General features: G+C 35.7%; 1 protein-coding gene across 4 annotated transcripts; it reads left to right on the forward strand.

The window, feature by feature from the left end:
• The first annotated feature begins 389 nt into the window (after positions 1–389).
• Positions 390–21277, forward strand: LOC124160574 (broad-complex core protein isoforms 1/2/3/4/5-like). 4 transcript variants are annotated; one of them, XM_046536452.1, is made up of 4 exons: positions 390–702; positions 790–975; positions 1852–2389; positions 9467–11062. In XM_046536452.1, the coding sequence occupies exons 1-4, from the start codon at positions 520–522 to the stop codon at positions 9784–9786; spliced, it is 1227 nt and encodes a 408-aa protein (XP_046392408.1). In that variant the 5' UTR covers positions 390–519; the 3' UTR covers positions 9787–11062. The 4 variants fall into 4 exon arrangements, with proteins under 4 accessions (XP_046392408.1, XP_046392409.1, XP_046392411.1 ...); XM_046536453.1 differs by lacking the exon at positions 9467–11062 and adding an exon at positions 16524–20440 and having other exon boundaries at positions 393–702; XM_046536455.1 differs by lacking the exon at positions 9467–11062 and adding an exon at positions 20516–21277 and having other exon boundaries at positions 394–702.
• The last annotated feature ends 2272 nt before the right edge of the window (positions 21278–23549 follow it).

A 23549-nucleotide genomic window follows, 5' to 3' on the forward strand; every position in this document is an offset into this window, starting at 1 on the left:
TACTATCTTCAATCCATCTTACGAGGCATTTCCAAGTACTTGGTATGGAAATGATACCTGACAAAAAGAATAACAACAAGTTATAATTGCGCTGAGGCGAGAAGTTGTCTTCTCACGAAACATAAGCGCCATGACATAAGCTTAAAACATGTAATGGTGAGTAATTATGCATGACCATTAACTATGGAAAAAGAGATGAAAGACAATAATTAAACAATGCAAAGTTCTGATCACAATGATTACGATGGCGATCAAGTACAGCTATTGTAACACAATATCATTAATTGCAATGTAACTGGTGCATGACTACAGTGGAATTAATTAACTTGGCATTCCCATTTTCGATTACATCCCCTCCCCCTTCCTCTCACTGCGGCCGATAGGCTATTTGTTTTTGTTCCGAGTATCGTCGTTCGTTTGTTTCCCGTGTTTGTCTTCGGTGTTTGGATTTCCAAGAGTGTGCAGTTTGTTTTGTGTTTTTGTTGTGATATCCTATCACTCTAAGGATAAATAGTCAATATGGCTAGCGACCAGTTTTGTTTAAGGTGGAACAATTTTCAAAGCAGTATTATTACTAACTTGGAATGCTTGAAAAGCGACGAAGAACTTGTTGATGTTACCCTTTCCTGTGAAGGTAAGGCTATAAAGGCTCACAAACTTATTTTATCGGCCTGCAGCTCCTACTTTAAAGCTGTTTTCAAAGTAAGTGTTTCCTTTATGATTTTCGGTTGCTTATGTATGCTCCTCTATTCTGATTTAGCTTCTAAATACATGTAATCTTTGTGACAGGAAAACCCTTGTGCCCATCCTGTTGTAATTTTAAAAGGCGTTTCATTCACTGATATTACATCGGTGATTAGCTTTATGTATCAAGGAGAAGTTCATATTGCACAAGACAAGTTAGAATCATTTCTTCGAACTGCTGAGCTCCTGGAAGTCAGAGGTCTTGCAGACGTACCATCTGCTAACATCTCTGTGAGTATGATATATCAATTTTATTTATTCAACTCTCGTAACTTTTTTGTAATTCGTACTCAATAGCCAAATTTGCAAGTCATACATTGGCTGAGGGCCTTGTAATGATCACGCTTAAAGCCAACGCTTCATTGCAACGAATAAAAGATTCTCTATTTTATCTGGCCAGGTATTCATTTTGCTTAAGTTTCTGCTAAATTAAACAATTGTAGGTTGTGGGCCCATATGGGGTAAGTGCTGTAATTGCTCAGTTACCAGGTGAAGGATCTTTTTGTTTGAGGTCTTCCAGACTCGCCTATTACGATTTAAGTCGATAGATTATCAGTACCTGTAGGCTATTGAAAGCGCTTCATCTAATAGTGAATTTTTTTAAATAGAGGTGTGCTCAGGTGTATGTATGAATGTATGAAACACCTAAATGTATGAATCGCGGGGAAAAGAATGGAATCTGATGTCGCTTACTTGACTGAATGAAAGTGGCAAGAATGTAGCCATGAATAATTTCCGGGGTGGTTCATTCGGAAATGGGGTATATTTTAGGGGGGTTCATTTGGTGGAGGTACTCAAAAACGTTTTTCTCAAACATTTTGGGGCGATTTGAATGCCTTGAAACCCCCTGCTTGTTGCTGTATTGGTAATGGAAAGCATACTGGACCCACACTGGGGGATCCAGGATCACATCCCAGTCTAGTCTAATAATTTTATTCTTTGTAATCTCTCCCTTTCTTTACCATAGGATATTTTAACTTATCATGCTTCCAATTTTACTTTTTGAGAAACCAAATTCTAAGGTTACAACTCTGCCCATGCATATTTTCAATCAACACTAGGAAGTTTTATTGACCCCTCTGATATATCTGCATTTTATTCTATTAGGACTTGAAAAGGAAAGAAAATGAGGATAGAATCTCTGCCGCAGATCACACTGACCCACCGAAATCACCAGATAACTTGCCGTCTTCTTCCTCACCAAATCATGAGCTTCCAAGTCAGTATGAAGGACAAGCTTCCCCATCTTGTGCCCCGTCCTCCAAACCCCCAACCTATTATGGACCACCACGTTCACCCACGCCCCCTGTGCCTTACCAGGCCGAACCAAACATGGTTAAGAGTGGTGAGAGTGTTTCCGCCCCTGAGAGTGAGAGTGGGGAAGTTGATGAGATGGATTCGTGGTCAAGGGACGGGAAGCCATGGGAGATGGTCCCCAAACAAGAGCCAATGGAGAGTATGGGCAGTGAAACTTCAGTTTTGCCCTCAGGAGTTAGAAGTGAGGAAGGGACTCAATCGTTCGAGTGGCACAATTTGTCTGCTTCTGGATCAGAGTCGTCGAATCAAAATATTGCCGCCCGTGACCAAGGATCTCATTTCCTGGAACATCTGAGCTCGCGGATGCCACATGCCTCTATTAATCAAGGTAATTCTGATTTATTTCCATGTGATGTATATTTATTAAGTTGCCAACAATGGAAATCTTACAGTTTCAATAGCTTCACAAATTAGGGCATTAACTCAGGGTTGTTACAGGTCAGGCAATAAAAGAGAAGTCAGAGTAATTGAAATTGGTCAGGGAAAAATTTGGGAATCTTTTCCGTGCTAACGAGGAAAATTTGTAATGTTACATCAATCGAAAGAACAGCTTCTTTGATAGCTGGCTGATGGCGCTTACAAGTATATTTGACTTTCATTAGACTGGAATTAGGTTTACAAGTTACTGTTTTCCTATGTTCACTGTAAATAAAAATAAATTTGAAAAAGAAATTAAATACATTCATAAAATATTTATTTATGTATTTTTTTTTACTCTCAAGTCTTCAAAAATTCTGAAAACGAAGGATTGAAAGGGATGTGTCAAAAAGTCTGGGGAAATGAAGATTTTTGTGTGACAAAATTAAGAGAATTTGAGTCTGGAAATCTGGTAACAACCCTGTGGATGGTATATACTACCCTTTTCTGCTTATATATGGTGGAAATTCACTGCTTCATATCATATTAGCTGCATATATCCATCCTAGGCCATTTTTTATTCTTCCATGGTTGGTTATAAATGCTTGAGGAACTCACTGTCGTAGAAAGAGGTTAGTTAAATAAATAGTGATAATATAGTACATTTTGTTCAGTAATGTAGTACATTCAGATTTTATTAACTCTTATTGATTTTCCTTGATGTCTCCTAGATAATTTCTATCTTCCTCCTTTAATTCATAATTGCTAATTTTCTCTATATACCTTGTTGAGCATAAAGCCCTTTTCACATGACATTACATCATGTTACAGATAAGTGATATTTTAGCTTTCCAAAATCCCTTGAATAAACAATTGATGGTTACTTGTTGAGACTAATCATTACTAATTTTGATAAGTGGTTAAGGGGTAAACACACTTGTCTTTGTGTAGAAAAAGTTGCAAATTAAAATCTAGTAATTAATATTCATGATTCCCCTCCACATGTTTCTATGTTAGGCTAATTGGATTCTAGGATTTTTTCTTCGCTTTCTTGCTTTGAACTTCCAAAATGTATACAACACATCCTATTAAATCCATGACTAATAAGTACTTTTTGTACAGTAAATGGACCACTTTTCACCTCTTATAGATAGTGTATTCCTTAAATTTTCACTCCGTAGTCTCCATTTTGTTGTTAGAATTTATATTTTAAGGGTCTTAAAAAATAAAAGGATTTTTAGGTAGCCACAGTATGTAAAATTTTAATAAGTCATACCAGCAAGCTATGATGACAATCTTTTAACACAATGTGGAAGGTACAAAATTCCTTGTAGTACATATTATGATGGCCTCTTGTTAGGTGAGTACCCATGCAATCTCAGTGTAATATCACAGCAAAATTTTCTGGTTTTTGCAAGTTGTTAATCCTACTCGGTTATTAGAAGAGCATATATTACTGCAAATATAATTAGTCCGCAGCAGTGTGTAAATTTTTCAAAGAAGAATCACTAAACTATGAACAATTTCAAGTCAGAAAGTAGTTTTTGAAAAATGATTTTCATTTTATAAATCTTTTTACAGTTATCATTCACTCTCATTTTCTTCTGTGTTATGAATCAAATGTCATATTCACTAATCAAATAGGTTTGTGTGTGGGAATGTTATTGTACTCAAATAGGGCAATGCTAGATGGAAATAAGCCACCAGCAAAATTTTTCAAGCCCTTCCCAAAACTTGGCAAGTAGGTATATATTTGCTGAGTTTAAGAGGGTAGATAGATGTAATTTGTGTATTTATAATTTTTTATTATGTTCGAGTGTTTTATCTCATTTTGCCTGTTCTTGTTAAGATAATTACCCACATATTAATTTTCTAATTATTTTTTTATAATAAAAGTTATTATTATTTGTAACTTGTTAATAATATCGTGATGGAAGCCCCTTATTTTCACTCCTCATATTGGCTTTGAAAATTTGGGATGAAGTCTTTTTGAGCTGTCATATTGCCGAATGATATTGAATAAATGCAACCTAGAGAATGACTGTATTGTTGTAATTTTCACTTATGATATAATCCTGGAAATATGATCGTAGTAGTAGTGTTGTTGATTACATAATTGAATACATTTTATGGTGTGTTCATGAGGGAAACAATATATTCTTGAAGATATTTTAGATCAGATATTACTTTTCTGAGCTCTAGGCAGTATCAAATTCTGTTTACCTGATGTAGCTTGGTTGAAAGTCGTGGTTAACTTTCAAGAGCCCATGTTCAAGCTAGATGAGTTATTCTGAAGCTGTTGGAAACTAGGGTTGCTGAATAGTGCATGACATCTTCTCTTGGATAATTTTAGAAAACTTCTAAGCAGTCAGCTAGGAATCATGTAGTCAAATACAGCTTCATATACTAAAGTTTGAAAAATAAGATTAATCAATAATTTGTCTTGACATGGGTTCAACTGCGGTCCCTCAATTTCAGACCTCACTACCATGCCCAGTGGTTCAACTTTAAGTGTGGTTTTGAAAGACGAGGGTGGAGCATATTCTAGGATTTCTTACAAAATAAAAAAAATAAATTGTTAAATTCAGGGTAGGAAGGCCAGTTCCTTCCAATAATTACTTAAACTGAGACATTCCTTCTGGTTATTTCACTATGCATTGGTAGTGAGAGAAAGTGAAAGTCTGGGGCTTTGTACAGACAAATATGGTTGTTGCTCTAATCTTAAATGATTCAGTAGCCAATGAGTACACTTTGTGGAATCTTAGCGGGAAGCTAATGAGTATTATGGTTAATTCTTCACTTAACTTATTGACACACATGACTGGTGTCCACCTTCTCAGGTCATGTGATAGTAAATACTGCCATTTTAGCAATTCACTTCAAGCATTCACTTGAAAATTATGGGGTCTATTCTGTATTTAAGATCTGATCTGTTATAAAATGATAACCACTGTGAAAATTTGTACTGCATTATTTGCACCATATAGCTACACTATCCAGCTGCTTCTCTACGTAATCACCATTCCGACTTAGATATTTGAAATGGAGTGGTAACAATTTTCCAGGTCCTCTGCCATAAAAAGTAATCTTGCTGAATTTTCTTTGCTGGTCTGCAGCTGATGTGTGGCAAAATTCTATTCTCTAACAAGGGAAGACCACGTACCTTGCTCCGCCTTTTTCAATGTTGTATTTTTTGTGGCATTCTGAATGGCGAACACATATCTGAACTGATAGTGGTTCCATTGAATGGACCTTAGTTTGACTGTAATTACAGTAGAACCCCGTATTTGCGTTATCGGAATTTACGTTTTCCCGCAAATTGCAAGTTTTTTTCTGGGTCCCGTCATATTTCCTATCTCTCCAATGTAAATAGAACCCTGTATTTACGCCGTGTTTTTTTCGTTTTCCCGCCATGTGCACCACGACGTGCCGACTAAAAAAACATTATTTGCGTACTAAAACAATTAATCGTGCATATCAGCCCATAAAAACTGTCTTTCGGCTTCCTTTCGCGCATTTTTATTTAAAAATCCAAGAGAGAGAGACGTAATGAGAATTATTTTCGGGAAGAATTTGAATGTGGCGGGACAGAACGCCACTAACGTCGAAAAGTTGAACTACGACATCTCGTTTTCTGTCAGCGGCGAAAAGATTCATGATACGAAAGTAGGTGTTTTGAGCAATCGAGCTATGTAATAATTATAATGCAAGAACTCCTGAAGGAATGTTGACAGTAATCATGTAGTCGATAATTTGATACGCGAGTTTGAAAGGAAACCAGACGTGATGAAACGTGATAAATGCCGTAACTATAAAACTTGACCGACAACTGTGATCATTTGCGCTGACTTCATTCAACAGTTGCGTAGCAATTATGGGTTAATTAAATACTTAAAAAACTTATTTAAACTTGAATTATCCCATTCAAGTAGCAGTGTATCGCAAACTATTGTAAATTTCAAAAATTATGAAGTCGCAAGACAGTTTGTACTACGCACTTGATCGCCGAGGAGTAGTTCAGACACTCGTGTGTTGCCAAGTTACCCTCAATTCGTACAGGAAATAGAATTTATCCGGCTTGAAAATGGGAAATTCGAGGTGAAAAACGGACATTTTTAATTGACGAGAAAATGAAATTTTTAGAGCTAGTCGATTCCCACACCGGAACCCGCATCGATTCAAACGCTGGCGAAGCAACTCGAATGTTGGGACTGGCAATCCGATCGGATTCCCAGTCTCAACATTCAATACCGTGGTGAAAAATCGCGATGCCATTGTAAAATATGCAAACCAGTGCGGCCATTTATCAAAAAAGAGAATATATGTGAAGAATTCCAGGTAAGAAGAAATAGAACGAATTCGAAAAGAATAGTTTTTAGGTGCAAGATCATCAAATGTCCCTGCAAATGGTGTTATCTAAAGGCCTGTTTACATAGTACATTAACCCGTACAAGTTAATGTCTAAATTATGAACACGAAAATGCACCGTGTATTCACCCAACTTGTGCGTATGCATGAACAGAAAATAGAACCTGTTCAAATTTGGTTCATGCATTCATAGTCGGATTTAGGATTTAGGGGCAGGGGACGTGCCCCCCCCCCCCCCAGATGCTTAAAAAAATAGACAAAATTTGCATACGGTTATCATAGGAGGCTCTATATTGGGGGGGGGGGGGGCACGTGTCCCCCCAGACACTTAAAAAATATGCAAGATTTTTAATACCGTCTGGTTATCATTGCGTTCCTTTTGTATGACGTGGTATCATTGTGCCCTCCCCCCCCCCCCCCCTCTAGAACAAAATCCTGGATATGGCACTGCTTGTGCCCCCCAGAAAGAAATCCCGGATCCGCCTGATGGTCATCATTACGTTTGCTTTGCTTTGTGTATTACTAAAGGAGGCTTAATCATTTAATTCAATAAGAATAACTTTGATATAAAAATAAAGAGAATTGTTTAAAGTCATCGTTATATCTTGCTTTTAATCTCAATTATACAAGATCTTTTGCCTGTCAGGCCCTCTGTGCCCTTCCCAGAAAAAAATCCTGGATCTGCCCCTGCCTACAATCGTATGTGCTAATGTATCGTGTAAACAGGCTCAAAGGCCCTTGAGAAAAAGTATTTCCCCACAAGATTGGGAATCGAAGATTCCATGGCATCTATAATAATGGTTGGTTGGATAGATTCAAAAATAGGTACAGTCTTGTATATAAGATGGTGAGTGGTGAAAGCAAAGATGTTAACAAAGAGACAGCAACTCAGTGGAAAGAATCTGAATATATTAGAGTTCTGGAAGGGTCACAGCCCAAAAGATGTTTTCAATGCAGACAAAACAGGATTATTTTTCAATTTTTGCTGTCAGCAAAAACACTGTGCTTCTGAGGGAAACAATGTTATGGAATAATGCTTAGTGAACAATTAAAAAATTAACATTTCCAAAGCCAGTATATGAATAAAAGTGAAAATTCTCTATTTCCCGCTATTTGCATTTTCCCGCAATTTACACTTTTTTTCTTGGGTCCCTAGAAAAGTGTAAATAAGGGGTTTTACTGTATTTAATTTCCGAGCGGTATTTTTCACAAGCATTATATAATCCCAAAATACCGCTGCCACTCCAACAGGGTCCGTTGGCCTAGAGGTGAGCGCATCTGGCTCCCACCTGGGGGGGCCCGGGTTCGATACTTTGTCATGACAGTATATTTAGTAGTTTTCATTTTGATCATAGTTTTTCACTAATGTTAATTGCAGCAAGCATAGGCATGAGAAAAAATTTTTATCATCACAACGGCGTATAGGTATTTAAAGCAGTGCCATTTCGAACACGGAAATATTAAGACTTCACTTGCTACCGTCCTCCAGAACATGCAGAAAAATGAACTATGGGCAATAACAGTGGCTTTTTTTTTTCGAAGAAATTACATTTGTAGGTGATCCTTTTGTTATTATGCTTGATGGCTGCGGAAGATTTTGGGAAGCGGCGAGCACAAGACACATTTGACATAATTGTTGATTTTAAATAATCAACTTTTATTCCATTCTATTTTCTAATTGAAATTATATTTCAGAATGCCTCTTTTAGTATGTAGATACTTGAAGTTAACTTTGGTGTAATGTGAATTACAAGTGTTCGAGAGATTTCACTCTCTACGCTTCACGCTCACCTCTAGGCCAATGGACCCTGCTGGAGTGATGGCAGTATTTTGGGATTATGTAACGCTTGTGAAAAATACCGCTCGGAAATTAATTAATTACAGCCAAACTAAGGCCCATTCAACGGAACCACTATCAGTTCAGAGATGTGTTCGCCATTCCGAATGTCATAAAAAATACGGCATTGAAAAAGGCGGAGCAAGGTACGTGGTCTCCCCTTGTAAGCCAACGTTTCATGTGAGGAAAGAGAATGAAAGTCTGTGGGAGTCAATTCCTCAATGCAGAAGTTGTGAACCAATGATCTTATTGAATCATCTGATTCACTTGCTGAACAAGATTATTGAGTGACACTTGCATCCTTCCCATTACTGTCAATACAGTCTACTTCAAAGTTTTTGAATAATTGCCACATGTTGCTGTCACTTATGAAAGTTTGATTGTACACTTTACTCATTTGTGAGTAAATTTTGGCAGGACACCATTGTTGTAGGTATGTATGTTTAAGTGCTCACTTTGCACCTAGAGAACTTACTAGTGATAATTCGTTATACACTTCTGCAGAACTGAATTCGATAGTCACTGTGTTTTTAATTTCTCGAGTGATCGATCGAAAAAAAAATAACCTTCATGTGTGGAAAGGTTGAAACCTGTTGTGTGTGTTAATAAATTATGGTATAAAATTAGCAGTGTGTTTCATAGCGTACTTAATAATCGTTACTATTTCATTTAGCATCTTAATTGTATTTTGCTCATTGATTGAAGACAAAATTTTTAGAATATAATATCAGGTATAGATTTTCCACATTCTGTGAAAGTTTAGATTTTTAGGGCTGTCATCTTGTGTGTGTGTGTGTGTGAGATGCATTAGGTATGGAAGCCTCATTTGAAATGTGCTTCCAGGTACATTGGACGATGAGAGAGTCGGGGAGGGTAGTGGGAATGAGGACATAGATGCTGTTCAGCTCGGAAACAAGTTCCAAGTGGTAGGCGGAGACTACCGGAAACCACACAGGTGTCCCATCTGTCACCGGGTCTACTCCAACTACTTCAACATGAAGCAGCATAGCCTAAACGTACACTATCCTGGGAGAGTGAACTGTAATGTTTGTTCGCGGATATTTACAAACAAAATCTATTTGAGAAAGCACATGGTGCGTTGCCACGGTGCACCCCTAGTTCGAGAAGGACATTCATTTACAGTAGGCTTTAAAAAAAGTTAAACCACTTACACACTTTCATTATTTTTTACTCTTTGGCTGTTTTGGCTCACACTGGCTCAAGTGAAGCTGGTGCTGGCTGTATTGTTATCAAGTGGAAGTATTCTCTCGATGTCCAATCCAGCTACAGCAAGTGCAGCCGGCGATGAACTTTGTGAGTCGGATGATGATATCAGAACCTACTGCCAGTTTCAATGCTTTACAATGGGCTCATTCCCATGCTTACTGACTTTGCCAATGATAGATTTGATTTTCACAAAGCCTGTCTCTTATGCCATGTCCAAAATCATATTGGCTTGTGGCATAGGCAATGCGGGTGTGTGTGTGAAAATATTCTACTGCTGGCACCGGCTTTTCTGGCGTGTTTGGAACCCACTGTAAGGTTTTAAACCTGTGGAAACAAAATTGTGTATGCCTTAATATTCATTCCAGGGGTGTGACAGTGTTTTCTCAAATTTTGTGAGTGTTATCCTTGGTTGAGTGAGTGCTACAGATTACTTGACTTTTGGATTGTGCTGTATCGGCATTAATTAAGTTCTTTAGCATAACATGATGGTTTTTCTAAATGAGACCCTTTTCAGAGTGAGAGTTCATTTAACGCAAATTAGCATATTTGTGAAACGATGCTAGTCTTTTATGTGATCACATGGATTGCATTCTTTGGTCAACTCAAAATTCTTCTCCTAATTCCAAAATGTTGCTCAAATTTTATCTATAATTGAGAGACTTCCTTAAGGACTAAGTCACGTTTCAACTTACTGGAAGTTGCATATTGAAGTTATTGCTGTTCAAGACCTGCAAAATCTAGAAATTGATGAGGAGAAATGAAGGTGATGCCTGTTTCTTAAAATTTTTATATATTTCATACTCTTCTACTCTTCCATACTTCAACTGATAGCCAAAAAAATAGCTATCAAGTAATTGTGCTAGTGAACAAATTGACATATTATCAGAAATTAATGTATCCAGTGAATTTTTAGACATTGGTCTCTAAGCCCATTGCACATTAATGCAAATTAACTTGATGCCGCTCTGATTGTAATAGTATGGAATTTTATTTTTACTTGGTCTGCCACATTTATGATGTTAAATACCTGTGAAAGAAGCATTCAATTTTAATTTACTGTTAAATATATCCTCAATTTTCACAGTTGTTAATTCATTTATTGATGTCTGGTTAACCGACTTTATGAAGACTGGCCAGTTATCATAGCTGCCTTGAGGGCTGTCCTACTATAATGAAATAAAGTGATCTCTTGTTTGGAGGTTTTTTATTGCAGTTCAGCCGTATTTAACTTTCTCATAAAGGACTTAAGATTTTGCGGAAATGGTTCCAAAACTACCATGGGAAGACATACAAATCCCCTATCACCAAAAATTTTCACCATATTTGATAGCTGTTTCGGAGGGTCTATTTTGTGTTTGTGACCTTTTCTTGACAAGTAGTGGGCTCTTTAATTTATTTTTAATATCTATCCAAGCAGGATCACCAACATAGGATTTAAAAATCCCTTTCAACCACCCTTTCTTTCCCCTTAACACATTCAATGCGGGCCTAATTTTCATGAAAGTCAGAATCGGATGATAAAAAAAGGAAGAAAAATAGACAGGTTGCCGCGCCATAACTTCCGTTCAAATACTGCTATTTAAAAAATGGTGCACATGGGTCGAAAGAGGGAAGCTCAGTGAAGGCCATGCACACAAGCTTGTGAGTAATGCTTTACTTCAATGAAAGGTTCTGTCTGAAGGAGCACTTAAAACAGAACTTAAGTGATGTCACCAACACATGAGAAGAGGGCTGCAGCTATCATGTCCTCTTATTTTAAACTTGGGATAATGGCTGAATGTGGAGGATTTATTTGCTCTAGCTTCTCTTTCCCTTCCATTCGTAGAATTTTTTAGATGGAATGTTATTTTTGGTCTGAGCGAGCAACTCAATTAATTAGTGAATTTTATGGTGACAGCAGGAAATTTGTGGAACTTCATTTCAGGAAAGGATACTATACTTTAAAACCTCTTTAATGATTTTATTGAGACAGCATTTGTAACGACACTGCACAGTCTTCAGAGGTCTATGCAGTTGCTGGCTTTGGCATACATTCCTTTGGCAAATTTTCTTTACGTAAAACCGGATACCTATGGTTTTCCTCTGCCATGCGTCCACCCTCCTTATTTTTGCAGTGGGCGACTTAATAGAATGATGCTTGTAGAATGCGTACTTTTTATATGAAGTACATTTTTAACAGTTCAGTTACTTTTGATTTTTTGTAAATATTTTTACAGCCTCTTTGGTTTAATTGGAATGAAACTTGAGTCCCAGAAAGTAAATTTATTAATGTATTTGTTTGCATATAACCTACCATCTGAATGTCTGTAAAAATCCTCAAGACTTATTTATAAGTACATAGTTAGTTAATTTAGAATTCTACCATGTAAGTATGAATGGTTAGTTTTCAGTCCTTTGAAATTTGAAAATTTGCTGCGTGGTACTCAGAAAAAAAAGTTGAGAATGTTGAAAAGGTGTAAGGTTATCTGTAAAAGTGAATGTGCACTTAGATGAAGGTCAGTGAAATCAGTTGGAAGTTCCTGAGATGCTGAGTCCATCGTCTGGGTTACTCCCAAGTTACCGTTTATCAGGTGATAACAGTTTTGTGACCACTACTGAATCTTCAGGTGAAAGACAAATGTGCCTTATCACTGTTTTGGTCTTCATTGTGCATGGCCACCAATTTCAGGAGCTGATTACCTATTGGTGGACACTCCTCCAAGTCCAATAGGGTAGTTTCCTTCATCAAAGAAAACGAAAGGCATTGATTGCGATTCGTTACCCACCATTACTGTATTCCATATATAGAAATTATTTCGTTTGAGAAATACCGGTTTAGACGAATGGTAATGGTCCATTTTTATCCTCATTTGAAAAGGGCCAGATTGGCGCCCATGCGATGCCACTCCACGTGACGTCACAGGGACCTAGTTTCTATACGAGAAGATAGGAGTTATACATCGTCTGAGATTACCAATGCATGCATGAGGCGCAGAGCTCAGGGAAACATGTCTAAATAATCACTTATTAAAACTGGCTAAGGTCGGAAAGTTTTCTTCATTTGATAAGGTATTAATAATCCTTATTTAAGCCAATCAGTACTACCAGCTAGCAGGGTACTCGGCTACCCGCTAGCAGCCTGCGTCATATCAGCGCTCAAGCCTCCCTCAAGGTCACCTCAAAGGGTGGCAGCGGGAACGAAAAATACGTCACACGGAGAGGTTTCCCGGCATTCATACTTACGCGTCGCGTTTTCGCGCGCTTGAAAATTTTCACTTTTCATTTGATCGCGAGAAATAAATACGGTCATTTAAAAATCTAAATGCGTGAAATACGTACTCCAGGAGTTTTAATCTTTCGATTTAGGCAATAAAAAAATAATAGGAAACCACCCTATTGAGGTGGTATCCTCCGTCTCTGTTAAAGTTGTTTTTTGTTTGGTATATCTATTGCTTCTATTATTAAGCCTTGACCAACATTTGTCCTTCACGGTTTTATCTAAGAAAATGTCATCTACTAGGGTCCCCGCATGCTCTGCTGTTGCTGACAACTGGAATTGTCTATTTTTTGCTGCTCTTCAGTGTTCTTGGAGGTGCACCTTTAAGGATCTACAAGTCTCCCAATTGTAACACTTGCCACAGGAGCATAGCACATGATGAACTTCCTTTTTCTGGTCATGGTGGTGTATGTCGTTCATGGAGTTGGTCACTGATTTTTGTGGCACCATTGAACCTGGTGATTATGTCATGTTTTTACTTGCTCATTGTTAAAAGTGTGACTGCAAAAACATTGAGGAGCGGCGACAAATAGACAAATCCAGTGGTCAGCAATAGCAGAGCATGCGTGGACCCCAGTGCGTGACATTTTCTTCGACAAAACCAGGATTGAGGGTTGATGTTACCCAAGGCTGATAAGAGAAACCTTAGAGATAACAATATATGACAACTTAAGAGAGATGGAGGCTACCACCTGGATGGTACTTAGATGAGTGTGTTGACCAATTGGTAAACTGCTTACAGAGTTGGCGGGAAAGGGACCCTTAAAATGAAGATCAAAACAGCGACTTGGCACATTTATCTTCCACCTGAAAATGCATGTAGCAGTGCTTATGAAGCTGTTGTAACCTGATATACACAACGTGGGAGTAACCCATAAGATGGACTCAGCATTTGTACCCCGTGAAAGTCTTCATTGCTGCTTTACATATGCTTTTGCACACCTACTGATACTAAATGTGGTCCTGAAAAAAGGCTATGAAGAGTATTCAATTTATAAATATTTCTTACTGAAGCAAGAATTAGATTTCAATTTTTGTTAAATTTAATGAAAAATACGCGCATAAAATGGGAATAACAGTTTACGAACACCTATTCACTTTTCACTTTACCAGGTAGTTCCACTCCTTAAAAAATTACTGTTGAACTGTGTCTATATACACAAGTGATCAGAGTGATAAAGTCAATTCAACTATTGGAATACGTCTAATGAGATTTTATTGGTACTAATTCTTATCCTATATATATTAGTGGTACATATTAGAGATATTTTAATTGTTATTTACTTCAATTCTCATTCTACAGTAAATGATAAAATTGGAAAGAGACCAAATATTCTGAAAAAAGAAAGTGTCAGCTTCAAATTCCAAAGGAAATAGAAATGTGGCAGAAGTTGGACACTATCCTACATGTGTATTTATGTACATAATAGCTTCAGTCTGACTGCATTCCAAAATATCTGTTTCAGGTGTGAAAATGCCATTTTGGTCCTGATAGTGACTTTAAGTAACATTTTCTGTCTTCTAAAGTCATTCATCGTAAAAAAAATTTCTGTGGTAATTTTTTACCTCACCCTTAATTGTATTAAATACCATCAGTATACTTCCTTTTTTGCTATTATCTTCATGAAATTACAGGATAGGTCTCGAATGTCAGTATATGATACATTCGAACTTTAACGTTGTGTGGAGATTGCACGGTTTACCAATAGCCTTCATAATATGCTCTATTTGGCTCTACAAGGTGTGGCAAAAAAGTGACAGGCTAATATTTTGTATAATTTTAATTTAATTTTTCTATAAATTAAATCTCACACCTATCAATTAAATTGTCACTAAAATTTCAGTCTACCATCAAGTATGTATTTTACTTCCAACTACCCTACGCATACATGGATTATCCTCACTTGCTTCTTATTCCTTAGCAGAATATATTTCAGTGGTGAAAATAAACCTAGTTTTAGTAAGTATGTATACATAAAACAGTTCTGGTTTGAACATAACAAAAAAATATTTTCAATGCTTTACCCTTACTTTTGCTACACTTTACGTACCTTAGATTCTTTCTTGTAGATTATTACATCATGACTGCTTGTTGTGTGTTTTGTGACTATCAATATTTTTTGTTATAGGTTCCTTATAATACATTCATACGCATAGATAAATATATTCCCTGAAATTCTTTTGAGCTGCTCTTCATTTTTGCCATTTATTTAGTTGATAGTAATGATGGAAACCTCTGACAGTAGCCTACATTATCTCTTCTGTCATTCCCAGGAATACATTTTAAAAGTTCCTAATCTTTGTATAACCCCATAATTATTTATTCTGTCACGAAAAATGTCAAATGTCCAAGGCTAGACTTTTGTGAGGGATAGCCCAATGGCCAATTTTTTTTAGGTTTCATGCTTTTTGTCATGGTATGCATTATCAACCAATCCCTCCTAGCCAACAAAGCAAGCTTATTATAAAATATGTATGAAATATGTACCTTATCAGACTACCTGTTGCGCAATAGATGCATATTTTTACTTTAGTGCCACATCTTTAACACAACTTCCACAGTGTGTTTAATTATTTTTATGATATGATTGCTGGTATTTAGGTAGATTTTGATAAAAGACTTGTAGATGCTACCAGGGAATAAATGTATGCATAACGTATATTTCTATGTTTTTTAGCATGACAAGATAGCCTTCGATTTATACATATATGACTCCCATAGTGCATAAATCATAAAATCCATTGTTGTAATAGCTTAATCTAGTTCTTTACTAAACTAAATCTGACGAATGGTTGACATTCCATTCTATTTCATAATTTAGAAGAAAAAATTTCCCATTAGTTGATATTTTTTGGGGATATTAGATCGACTAAGAATATGATATGTGTAACTTGTGTTCTAAATCTAGTTTGTGATGTTAGTAGTTATGTATTGTATCGAGGGTGGCTTTATTTTTCAAGCACAAGTATTTCCCCATAAAACGATAGTCAAAACTGGGGTTGAGGTTGTGAAAATGGAGTCAATAGATTGTCATGATAAACTACAGCAATTTTGGTAACATGTGTATGTACTTGGAAAAAAAATCTGCAAAAAAGCTTTTCTCAATCGTCGTATTTCGACAAATTAGTTTTAGAGATTTTTGCATGGAAAGTGATGAAAGCATTTTATCTCACATAATTCGCATCAGATGCATCATTTTGGTGCAGCATTTTGATTAATTCACATCCTGCAACCTTCACCTTATGTGTCTCTTTATAAGCATACATTTAACTAAGCGTCTCTGAACCATTTACATAAATCTTATTTTCTCTCCAACATTATATAATTAGTAAATTATTTAGTGTGTAAAATCATTTTCCTTGTAAATTATTGTTTGGCTTACCTACAATTACTTTTACTTTCCATATTTCTTGCAGATCGTGGTAGCCATATTCCATGTTCTTTGTGTAACAAATTAATCTCAAACAGATCAAATCTACTTAAGCATATGAAGATTCGGCACAGCACTGGTGCTACAACAGAAAAGTGCCATCATTGTGGTAAAGTCTTCAAAAATATGTACAGCTTAAAGTATCACTGTTATATGTATCATAGACAGGTGCGTTAATTTCATAATTGTAAAAATTTATCCTTGTGTATATATTCACCTAAGAGTTGCTGCGATGATGGACTTGTCAATAATTTTTATTGCATTGTTTAAATTGCAACTCTTTGGAATTGAATGCCTTTCTTGTGCTAATGGTCTATAGTTTTATTGCGAGACACCTGTCCTGTGTGCTATGGACAGTCATTAAAGATAATCTGATTCCTATGCTAGTAGAATGTGAACAATTATTTGGGAGTTAACATTATTTTGTGAAGCAGAAATCGGTTGTTATATTTTAGAAAATTTTTTAATGCATTGAGATGCTTTTTGAGAATCTGTTAATGCTAATTCAAGCATTCTCTGCTGTAAGGATTTTTTTTTTTTTTTTTTTTTTTTTTTTTTGAGGTTCAAATGATAGTTTCTGACACGAATCACATCATTATCATTTGTGGGTGGTTATTTCAGAACAAAATGGAAATTGAATTTATTCATTACTCTTTGATATAATTTGGCAGATTTTCAATGCTGAACATTTTAAATTTTCTAACCCTGAAATATTTATATGTTGTGACATACTTGAAGTTTTGGTGGGACTCAAATGGTAAAAATTTAAATTATTAGTGGTACGTTAAAATAAATATGTAGAGGTAAATGATAAAATGGGTCATACTTAAGTAAAGTATTTGATATAGACATACCATGTTTCTTTTTTTCATCACGATTGTGTTTAGTATTACTGCTTTACCAATTTTATTAATGGAAGTTATCATGGTCATGAACTTTATTATTTTGCTAAGTATGTGTGTTAAGTATCTCTAAAAGGAAGAGTCAAAGTTATTTATTTCTCAGTATGTGCAAGATTATAGTAACAGTGGTTGAGTAAGTAATGAGAAACACTAGCATTATTCAGGCATGTATCGATTTACATCACATTTGTGCCTGAGGTTATCCTACTTTTTTAGAAAAGTGGCTTTACCATCTATTCCTTCAATTTTGTTATTATGGTTATTGTAATAACCTAGTACTACTTTCTATTTTATAACTTGTATAAAATTTTTGAAACAGTCTTCCTGCCAATTTCTCCTGCCCCTCACTCATCTTTCTCATCAGTGGTATAAGAGACAACATGAAAAGATCGGAGAACCACTGCTGTGTATGTATGTTGTAAGTGTGTATGGTGGTTGTACCTATCTTCATATCATATTTATATATACACTTGTCCCTCATACTTATTACATTTCTATGGTTTACATATTAGGCTGTCACCCCTTTCAGGACATGCACTATGTGGAGAACCCAGTCAATTCAATATGTATACATTAATGAATTCTTTCTTCTGTTAATGAGACAAAAGCATTAATCATTGCATATCTCTTATAGATATACACTCACAAAAATAAGAGTTACTGAATTTGACATACATTGTTTATGTTCTTAACTTAGTTAGCTTCCTTGCTGAAAAATCTACATATGTACCTAGTTTGTAGATCATGATTTATGTGAAATACGTTTTCATATGCATACCTGAGAAAGGCAGAAGCATTGGAGGTGGTGGGGAGGAATATTGCATCGAAATCAAGATATTTTAGGGTCCTTTTGCATTCATTCTTCTAATTTACAAGTTCCTTTGGATAAATACCAATACGTAGCATATTTATCATTCTATGATATAATCTGTGAGCTCCTACCAATCACTTATTTGAGGCAGGTGATTATCATGTGACAATGTCTGCCAACAGCACTCATCATCCTGCAATTTGGAAGTTGAGGTGACCATAGCATTGAAAAAACATGCAAATATGAAGAAATAAACATTTACATAAGAGAATAATGTGAATACTTGTCCCTCAGAGTGTATTATCTTCTCAAGTAAGTAACTTGAGTTTGTGTGAAAATATATTTCCTGTTAGGTGATGGTTTAATGACTACTGCAACTAAAATTAAACCATATGAAGGTAGTTGTTAGATTGACTTAGGTGCATCACCTTGAATGAATTGAATGATGTGAAATATTTGATATTAAGGAATATTTACTCTCATTGTTGGTACATATTAGATCTTTTCCTTTTTTTAGTAACTCTGGTTTGTTTTTATGTAGAGTAGAGAATAGTCTAGTCATGATTAGTGATAGTAATTTTTGTACTAATAAATGTAGAAAAAAAATTTTACTCACCTCCATCTTCTTTTTATTATTGTGAAGAAGGAGAGTAACTTTATCTTCTGATTATTCGGATTACCAAAGAGAATTGGAGTTTTATCATCAAATAGAAAAGAATAACTTTTTTGTACAGCTTGCAGAGATTACATATACCACAGAATTTTATCATATCATGTGAAAGTTGAATCTGCTAATCTATGTACTTCAGTATTCTTATAATTATCCATCGGTCTTTCAAATGTGTTAAGAGATCTTACAGTAGAAAGCAGTTAGGCCACATCTATTTAGTGAAGCTTCTTTAAAAATGCTGGATGAAATTTGTGAGATATAATTTGAATGAATGCTTCAGTTAGTCTGTTCTAATTTATTTACCCATTTCACATCCAGAAATAATGGGAAGCATTACTCTTCATCAAGGATGTTTTTCTTTTGTTAGAAATACCCATGAAATTACCTTATTCTAAAAACTGACAACTTCTGCAGTTGTACACTCTTGATATCAGAAGTAGTGCCTGCTACATCCCTTGCGGCCAAATGCCATTGATAAAAAGTTAGGTATGTATGTACTTATACATTAACATATACAATGCCTGTTAAATTTCTGGTATTTTTAGACATTCTGACTTACAAGGCTGTTTACTCATGCTTCTCAATTTTATTGAGGAACATGGTGAATCATCACTGTTTCTAGCGTAGATTAGGACTGCATTTTATGATGCATCCTATAACTCACTGCCAAAAACCAAAGTAAATGTGGTGGGTATGTGCACAATTGTAATCTTTCGGAAACAATTAAGAGTGGTAGAGCCTTCTATGTTAGCTGGAGGCTCTGGTTCATTTTTCACTGGTAGGGAATGGTAATGCAAAAGTTAAGAAATTAAATAGATGAATTGTCCATATTGAACCTTTCATTCTTTTAGTAATGGTTGCACCTTGTCTTAACTTCTTTCAAGGGTTGAGATTGTCTACACTTGATGTTTACCTGATCTGCACAAATGCAACAAATTACATTTGAATAAAGTCTGCGAGGTATTGGATTCTTCATTGATTTCCCATGCTATTTGCTGCTTCTCAAAGTTATGATTGAATGTTGAATTCAGGTTGTTAATGAGATGTTTATGACCAAAGTAACTACCCAAATATATGTGTTTTAGTTAATTCTAGTGCTGGCTGAAACATACTTTTTATTTTTTGAGGGTATGTATGCTATCACCTGTTAATTAAGCATTTTTCTTAACCTCCGAAGGAACTTATGAGCTGATTTTCTGCTCTTTAACAGAAGAATAATTTAGTTCTCATGAAACCATTACATAAATTTAAAGAAGTTGACATGAGTTATCGTCAAAAATTGGTTTTATTTATTTCTTGTATAAGGCAATAATGGATGGAGCTGCCATTGTAAAAATATCTCTATTTTTATAATGTTGATTATAGTTATCATTTTTCTTGCTTGTAAAAATGTAATGCTTCAAAGTATTTTCGTGTGAAATAAGGTTTATGATGTAGATGTGCCAAATGTAACTTGTTAGGGAATTAATTGTGATCCATATTTTTATATTTCCAATAAAACAAAAAATAGCCATCTTTTACTAATTTTTTTCTCTGTGTTTTGTTCCTTCATATTGACTCAAAGTGTGTGCCAAAAATTTCTCTTCCTTCAATAGGAGAATTGAAGTTCATTGTCCTCTAAGAGAATGTTTAACAACCTGGAAGAAAAAGTCTAGACCTGCAGTTGATGACAATGTGACAGCTTACATTGATGTGAAAGAGCAAAGCGATTTGCCGTATGACCCAGGAATTTATTGTCTTTCAGAGGAAGGGTTGGATAGGAGGCGCCCATATTATAATGTAGGTAAATAGTGATTAGCTCCTAAGGATTGTGGATTATTGTGGTCTCATGACCCTGTTGTGTTGTGATAAAAAATTGAAAGTATATTTTGGGTTCTCAAAGGCATCAGTATTTTATTTCTTATTGGTGAAGAAAGCAATAGTGCCCAGTTCTAATTCACAGCTTTCGGGGTCACATTGTAGAAGTATTTTATTTTCAGAATTGTATTATTGTTATGACTTTATCATGTGTAATTATTTTTATAATCATGATGAGTTTTTCCAGCTAGAATAACAATATTTATTCAACTGTGAAGCTCAAATCAAAACATTTTTACATTCTATCAAGGGGTATTGTATCACTTAGGTAGTTTTGTTTTAAACATTTAAAAATCATTCTGACCAGTCCCCATTTCCATGTTGAATTTCCCTCCTAGTCCCGTCATTGAAGCTGTTCATCTCCAAGTTCTTTGAAATTAAACCGATTGACAAGAAATTTTGTGCATAGTCAGAGAATGTGTCAACAAACATCAGTGACAAGATTTAGTCGACAAATATGAGGAGGTTTCTTCCTCTTCTTGGAGGTGTGAATTCTTTTTCTGAAAATAACCCCGCAAAGTATGTGAAGGCTTATAGGTACATATATGTTGATCTAGGCCTAACATTTATAGTATATTTTATTAGCCTAATGAATGGGAAACTATACTTTTAAATCAAACTTAGTTTCCAGAATCTTCCATTAGTCGTTCTTGTATTTTAGGGTATAGAAATTATTGGCATATGTAAGAACAAGTGTATAAAAGTCTGTTGATATTGAAACGTTATGTTATCGTTAGAATTAAGATTATTTAATACTTATGAAGATAATTATTACCATTATAATAAAATCATAATAGTATCTGGTTTTGAGAATAATCAATGTCATCAAAATTTCCATTCTGTAAACACAAACTACCCGTATTATTACGGAGGCTTGTGATTAAAAATTTTTGTGTTAAGTAATGAAGAAAATGACTATTACCTAATAAACCTCAATCTCACTCATAGTGATTTTTGGTGAAATAATTATAAAAGCTACGACTACTGTATACAAATTTAACTTTTTGGTATCACAGATGATCTCGTGTTACTTGTATGCCTTCAGTACTATACATATGTGAATGGTAGCATTCATTCCATCGTGCAATTTATGCAGGCATGAATGGTTTTATTATTAATAATGTAATATAAATATTATGTTAATAGCTATGTTTTTATAAGACAACAGAAAACTTAGCATATGTGGACCACTGATGATGTATACCGGAATTGAATGCTTTAATTGTAGATATAATACAAATATGTACCTATGTATGTACTTACCGTATTTGCACGAATCTAAAACGAACACGATTCTAAGACGACCCCCCCTTTTTTGGAACTCCACTATGGGAAAAAAATTTTCTAGGGGAAAACAGTCAATGCACGAATGTTTGGCTATGTTGCCTATGTCCCAGGAAACGCAGGATTTTTGGCGCGTAATGACAGGAATAGTGGTACTTAATCGAGACACTTAGGTCTTATTGTTGATTCGACTAATAGTTTCTTCGGAGGGGCCATGGTCCGAAGACGAATAAAATTAAACTAGTGAAAATGAAACCTGACTTTATTAAACCCACACGGAAAACACTCCGTGGTATGAAGGCAAGCCACCCTGGAAAGTATGTAACCACTCGTACGAGCAATGCTATCGCGTTCGGCGTACACAGAGCATACTGCAGGGGGTGAAGCATGACCATATGACTGCGCCATAAAATTTTTTGTCCCAAAGATAGGGCAACTTACCCATTCTTCTCTAATTAGCGTAGCGTCAGATGGGCGGATGAATTCGGATTGTTAGTAGGGAGGAACAAAATATCCTGAGAAGATATCCCTTCCTCAGTAACTCTGACAAGTGAGACTTATGGTATAACTCGTAAATTGATAACTGATAATAACCTGATATCCTGTTTTCGGAAAAAATGCCGCATTAACTGCCGAGAAGCTCAGCAACGAGGATATCGAGTTTCGCCAAAAATCACCATGGTATTCTTCCAACTAGTTCCTCGCTTAAAAATGCTTAAATAACGTTAGAAATACGTCGTGTTTGGTCTCGTTCTTTTTTGAATTACGAGCACATTGCAAATATTCCAGCGTAATAAAAGTATAATACCAATTGCCGAAATTCATAGTAAGTCACCTTTTGAGCTAATAGGTGATTGGATGCAGCGGTTGACCTCCAGAAACCGGAAACTTTAAGCAAGTAGGCTGAAAAAGGTCAGTGGGTGAGAAAATGGGGGCGTGAAACGCGTTTCTATTGTTCTCGTGTAACTTGATATGTTTTCGAAGCTAAGATCTTCGTAATTCGATCCCTGCGCTAGCTGGGACCTTTTGCTTGATTTTGTAGAAGAGGAAAGCGTCAGAGGGGGGAGGCGAGAGATGTATGGAGGTGGATAGCGGATCTTGGGAAATGCGCTTATGCTACTACCCCAAGGCTTTTAGCTTCTCCCAATGGTAATTTCATTTCGTTGGGAATATTTAATGTATGTGCCTGTAGTTATTAGCCATAAATGACACATTGTATTTATTTCGTCTCATTTTCGGCAAAAAATTGATGTGGGAAAATTATACGTCGGGACCACGATCTTCAAACAATCAATGCGGAAAAACGACTCTTTTGAGATGCGGGAAAAAATTACATTGTCTATATGGAACCTTATTTGTGACCAGAAACGGCGAACGATGAATGCAGGAAAATGATCAATACGGGTACGATAGATCGGAGTTCTACTGAATAACTTTTCTTTTGAAAGCGGCAGTGTAATAATTTCTTTTCTCTGCCATCGTAATACT

Source organism: Ischnura elegans, chromosome 6 (assembly GCF_921293095.1).
Source record: "Ischnura elegans chromosome 6, ioIscEleg1.1, whole genome shotgun sequence".
NCBI lineage: Eukaryota > Metazoa > Arthropoda > Insecta > Odonata > Coenagrionidae > Ischnura > Ischnura elegans.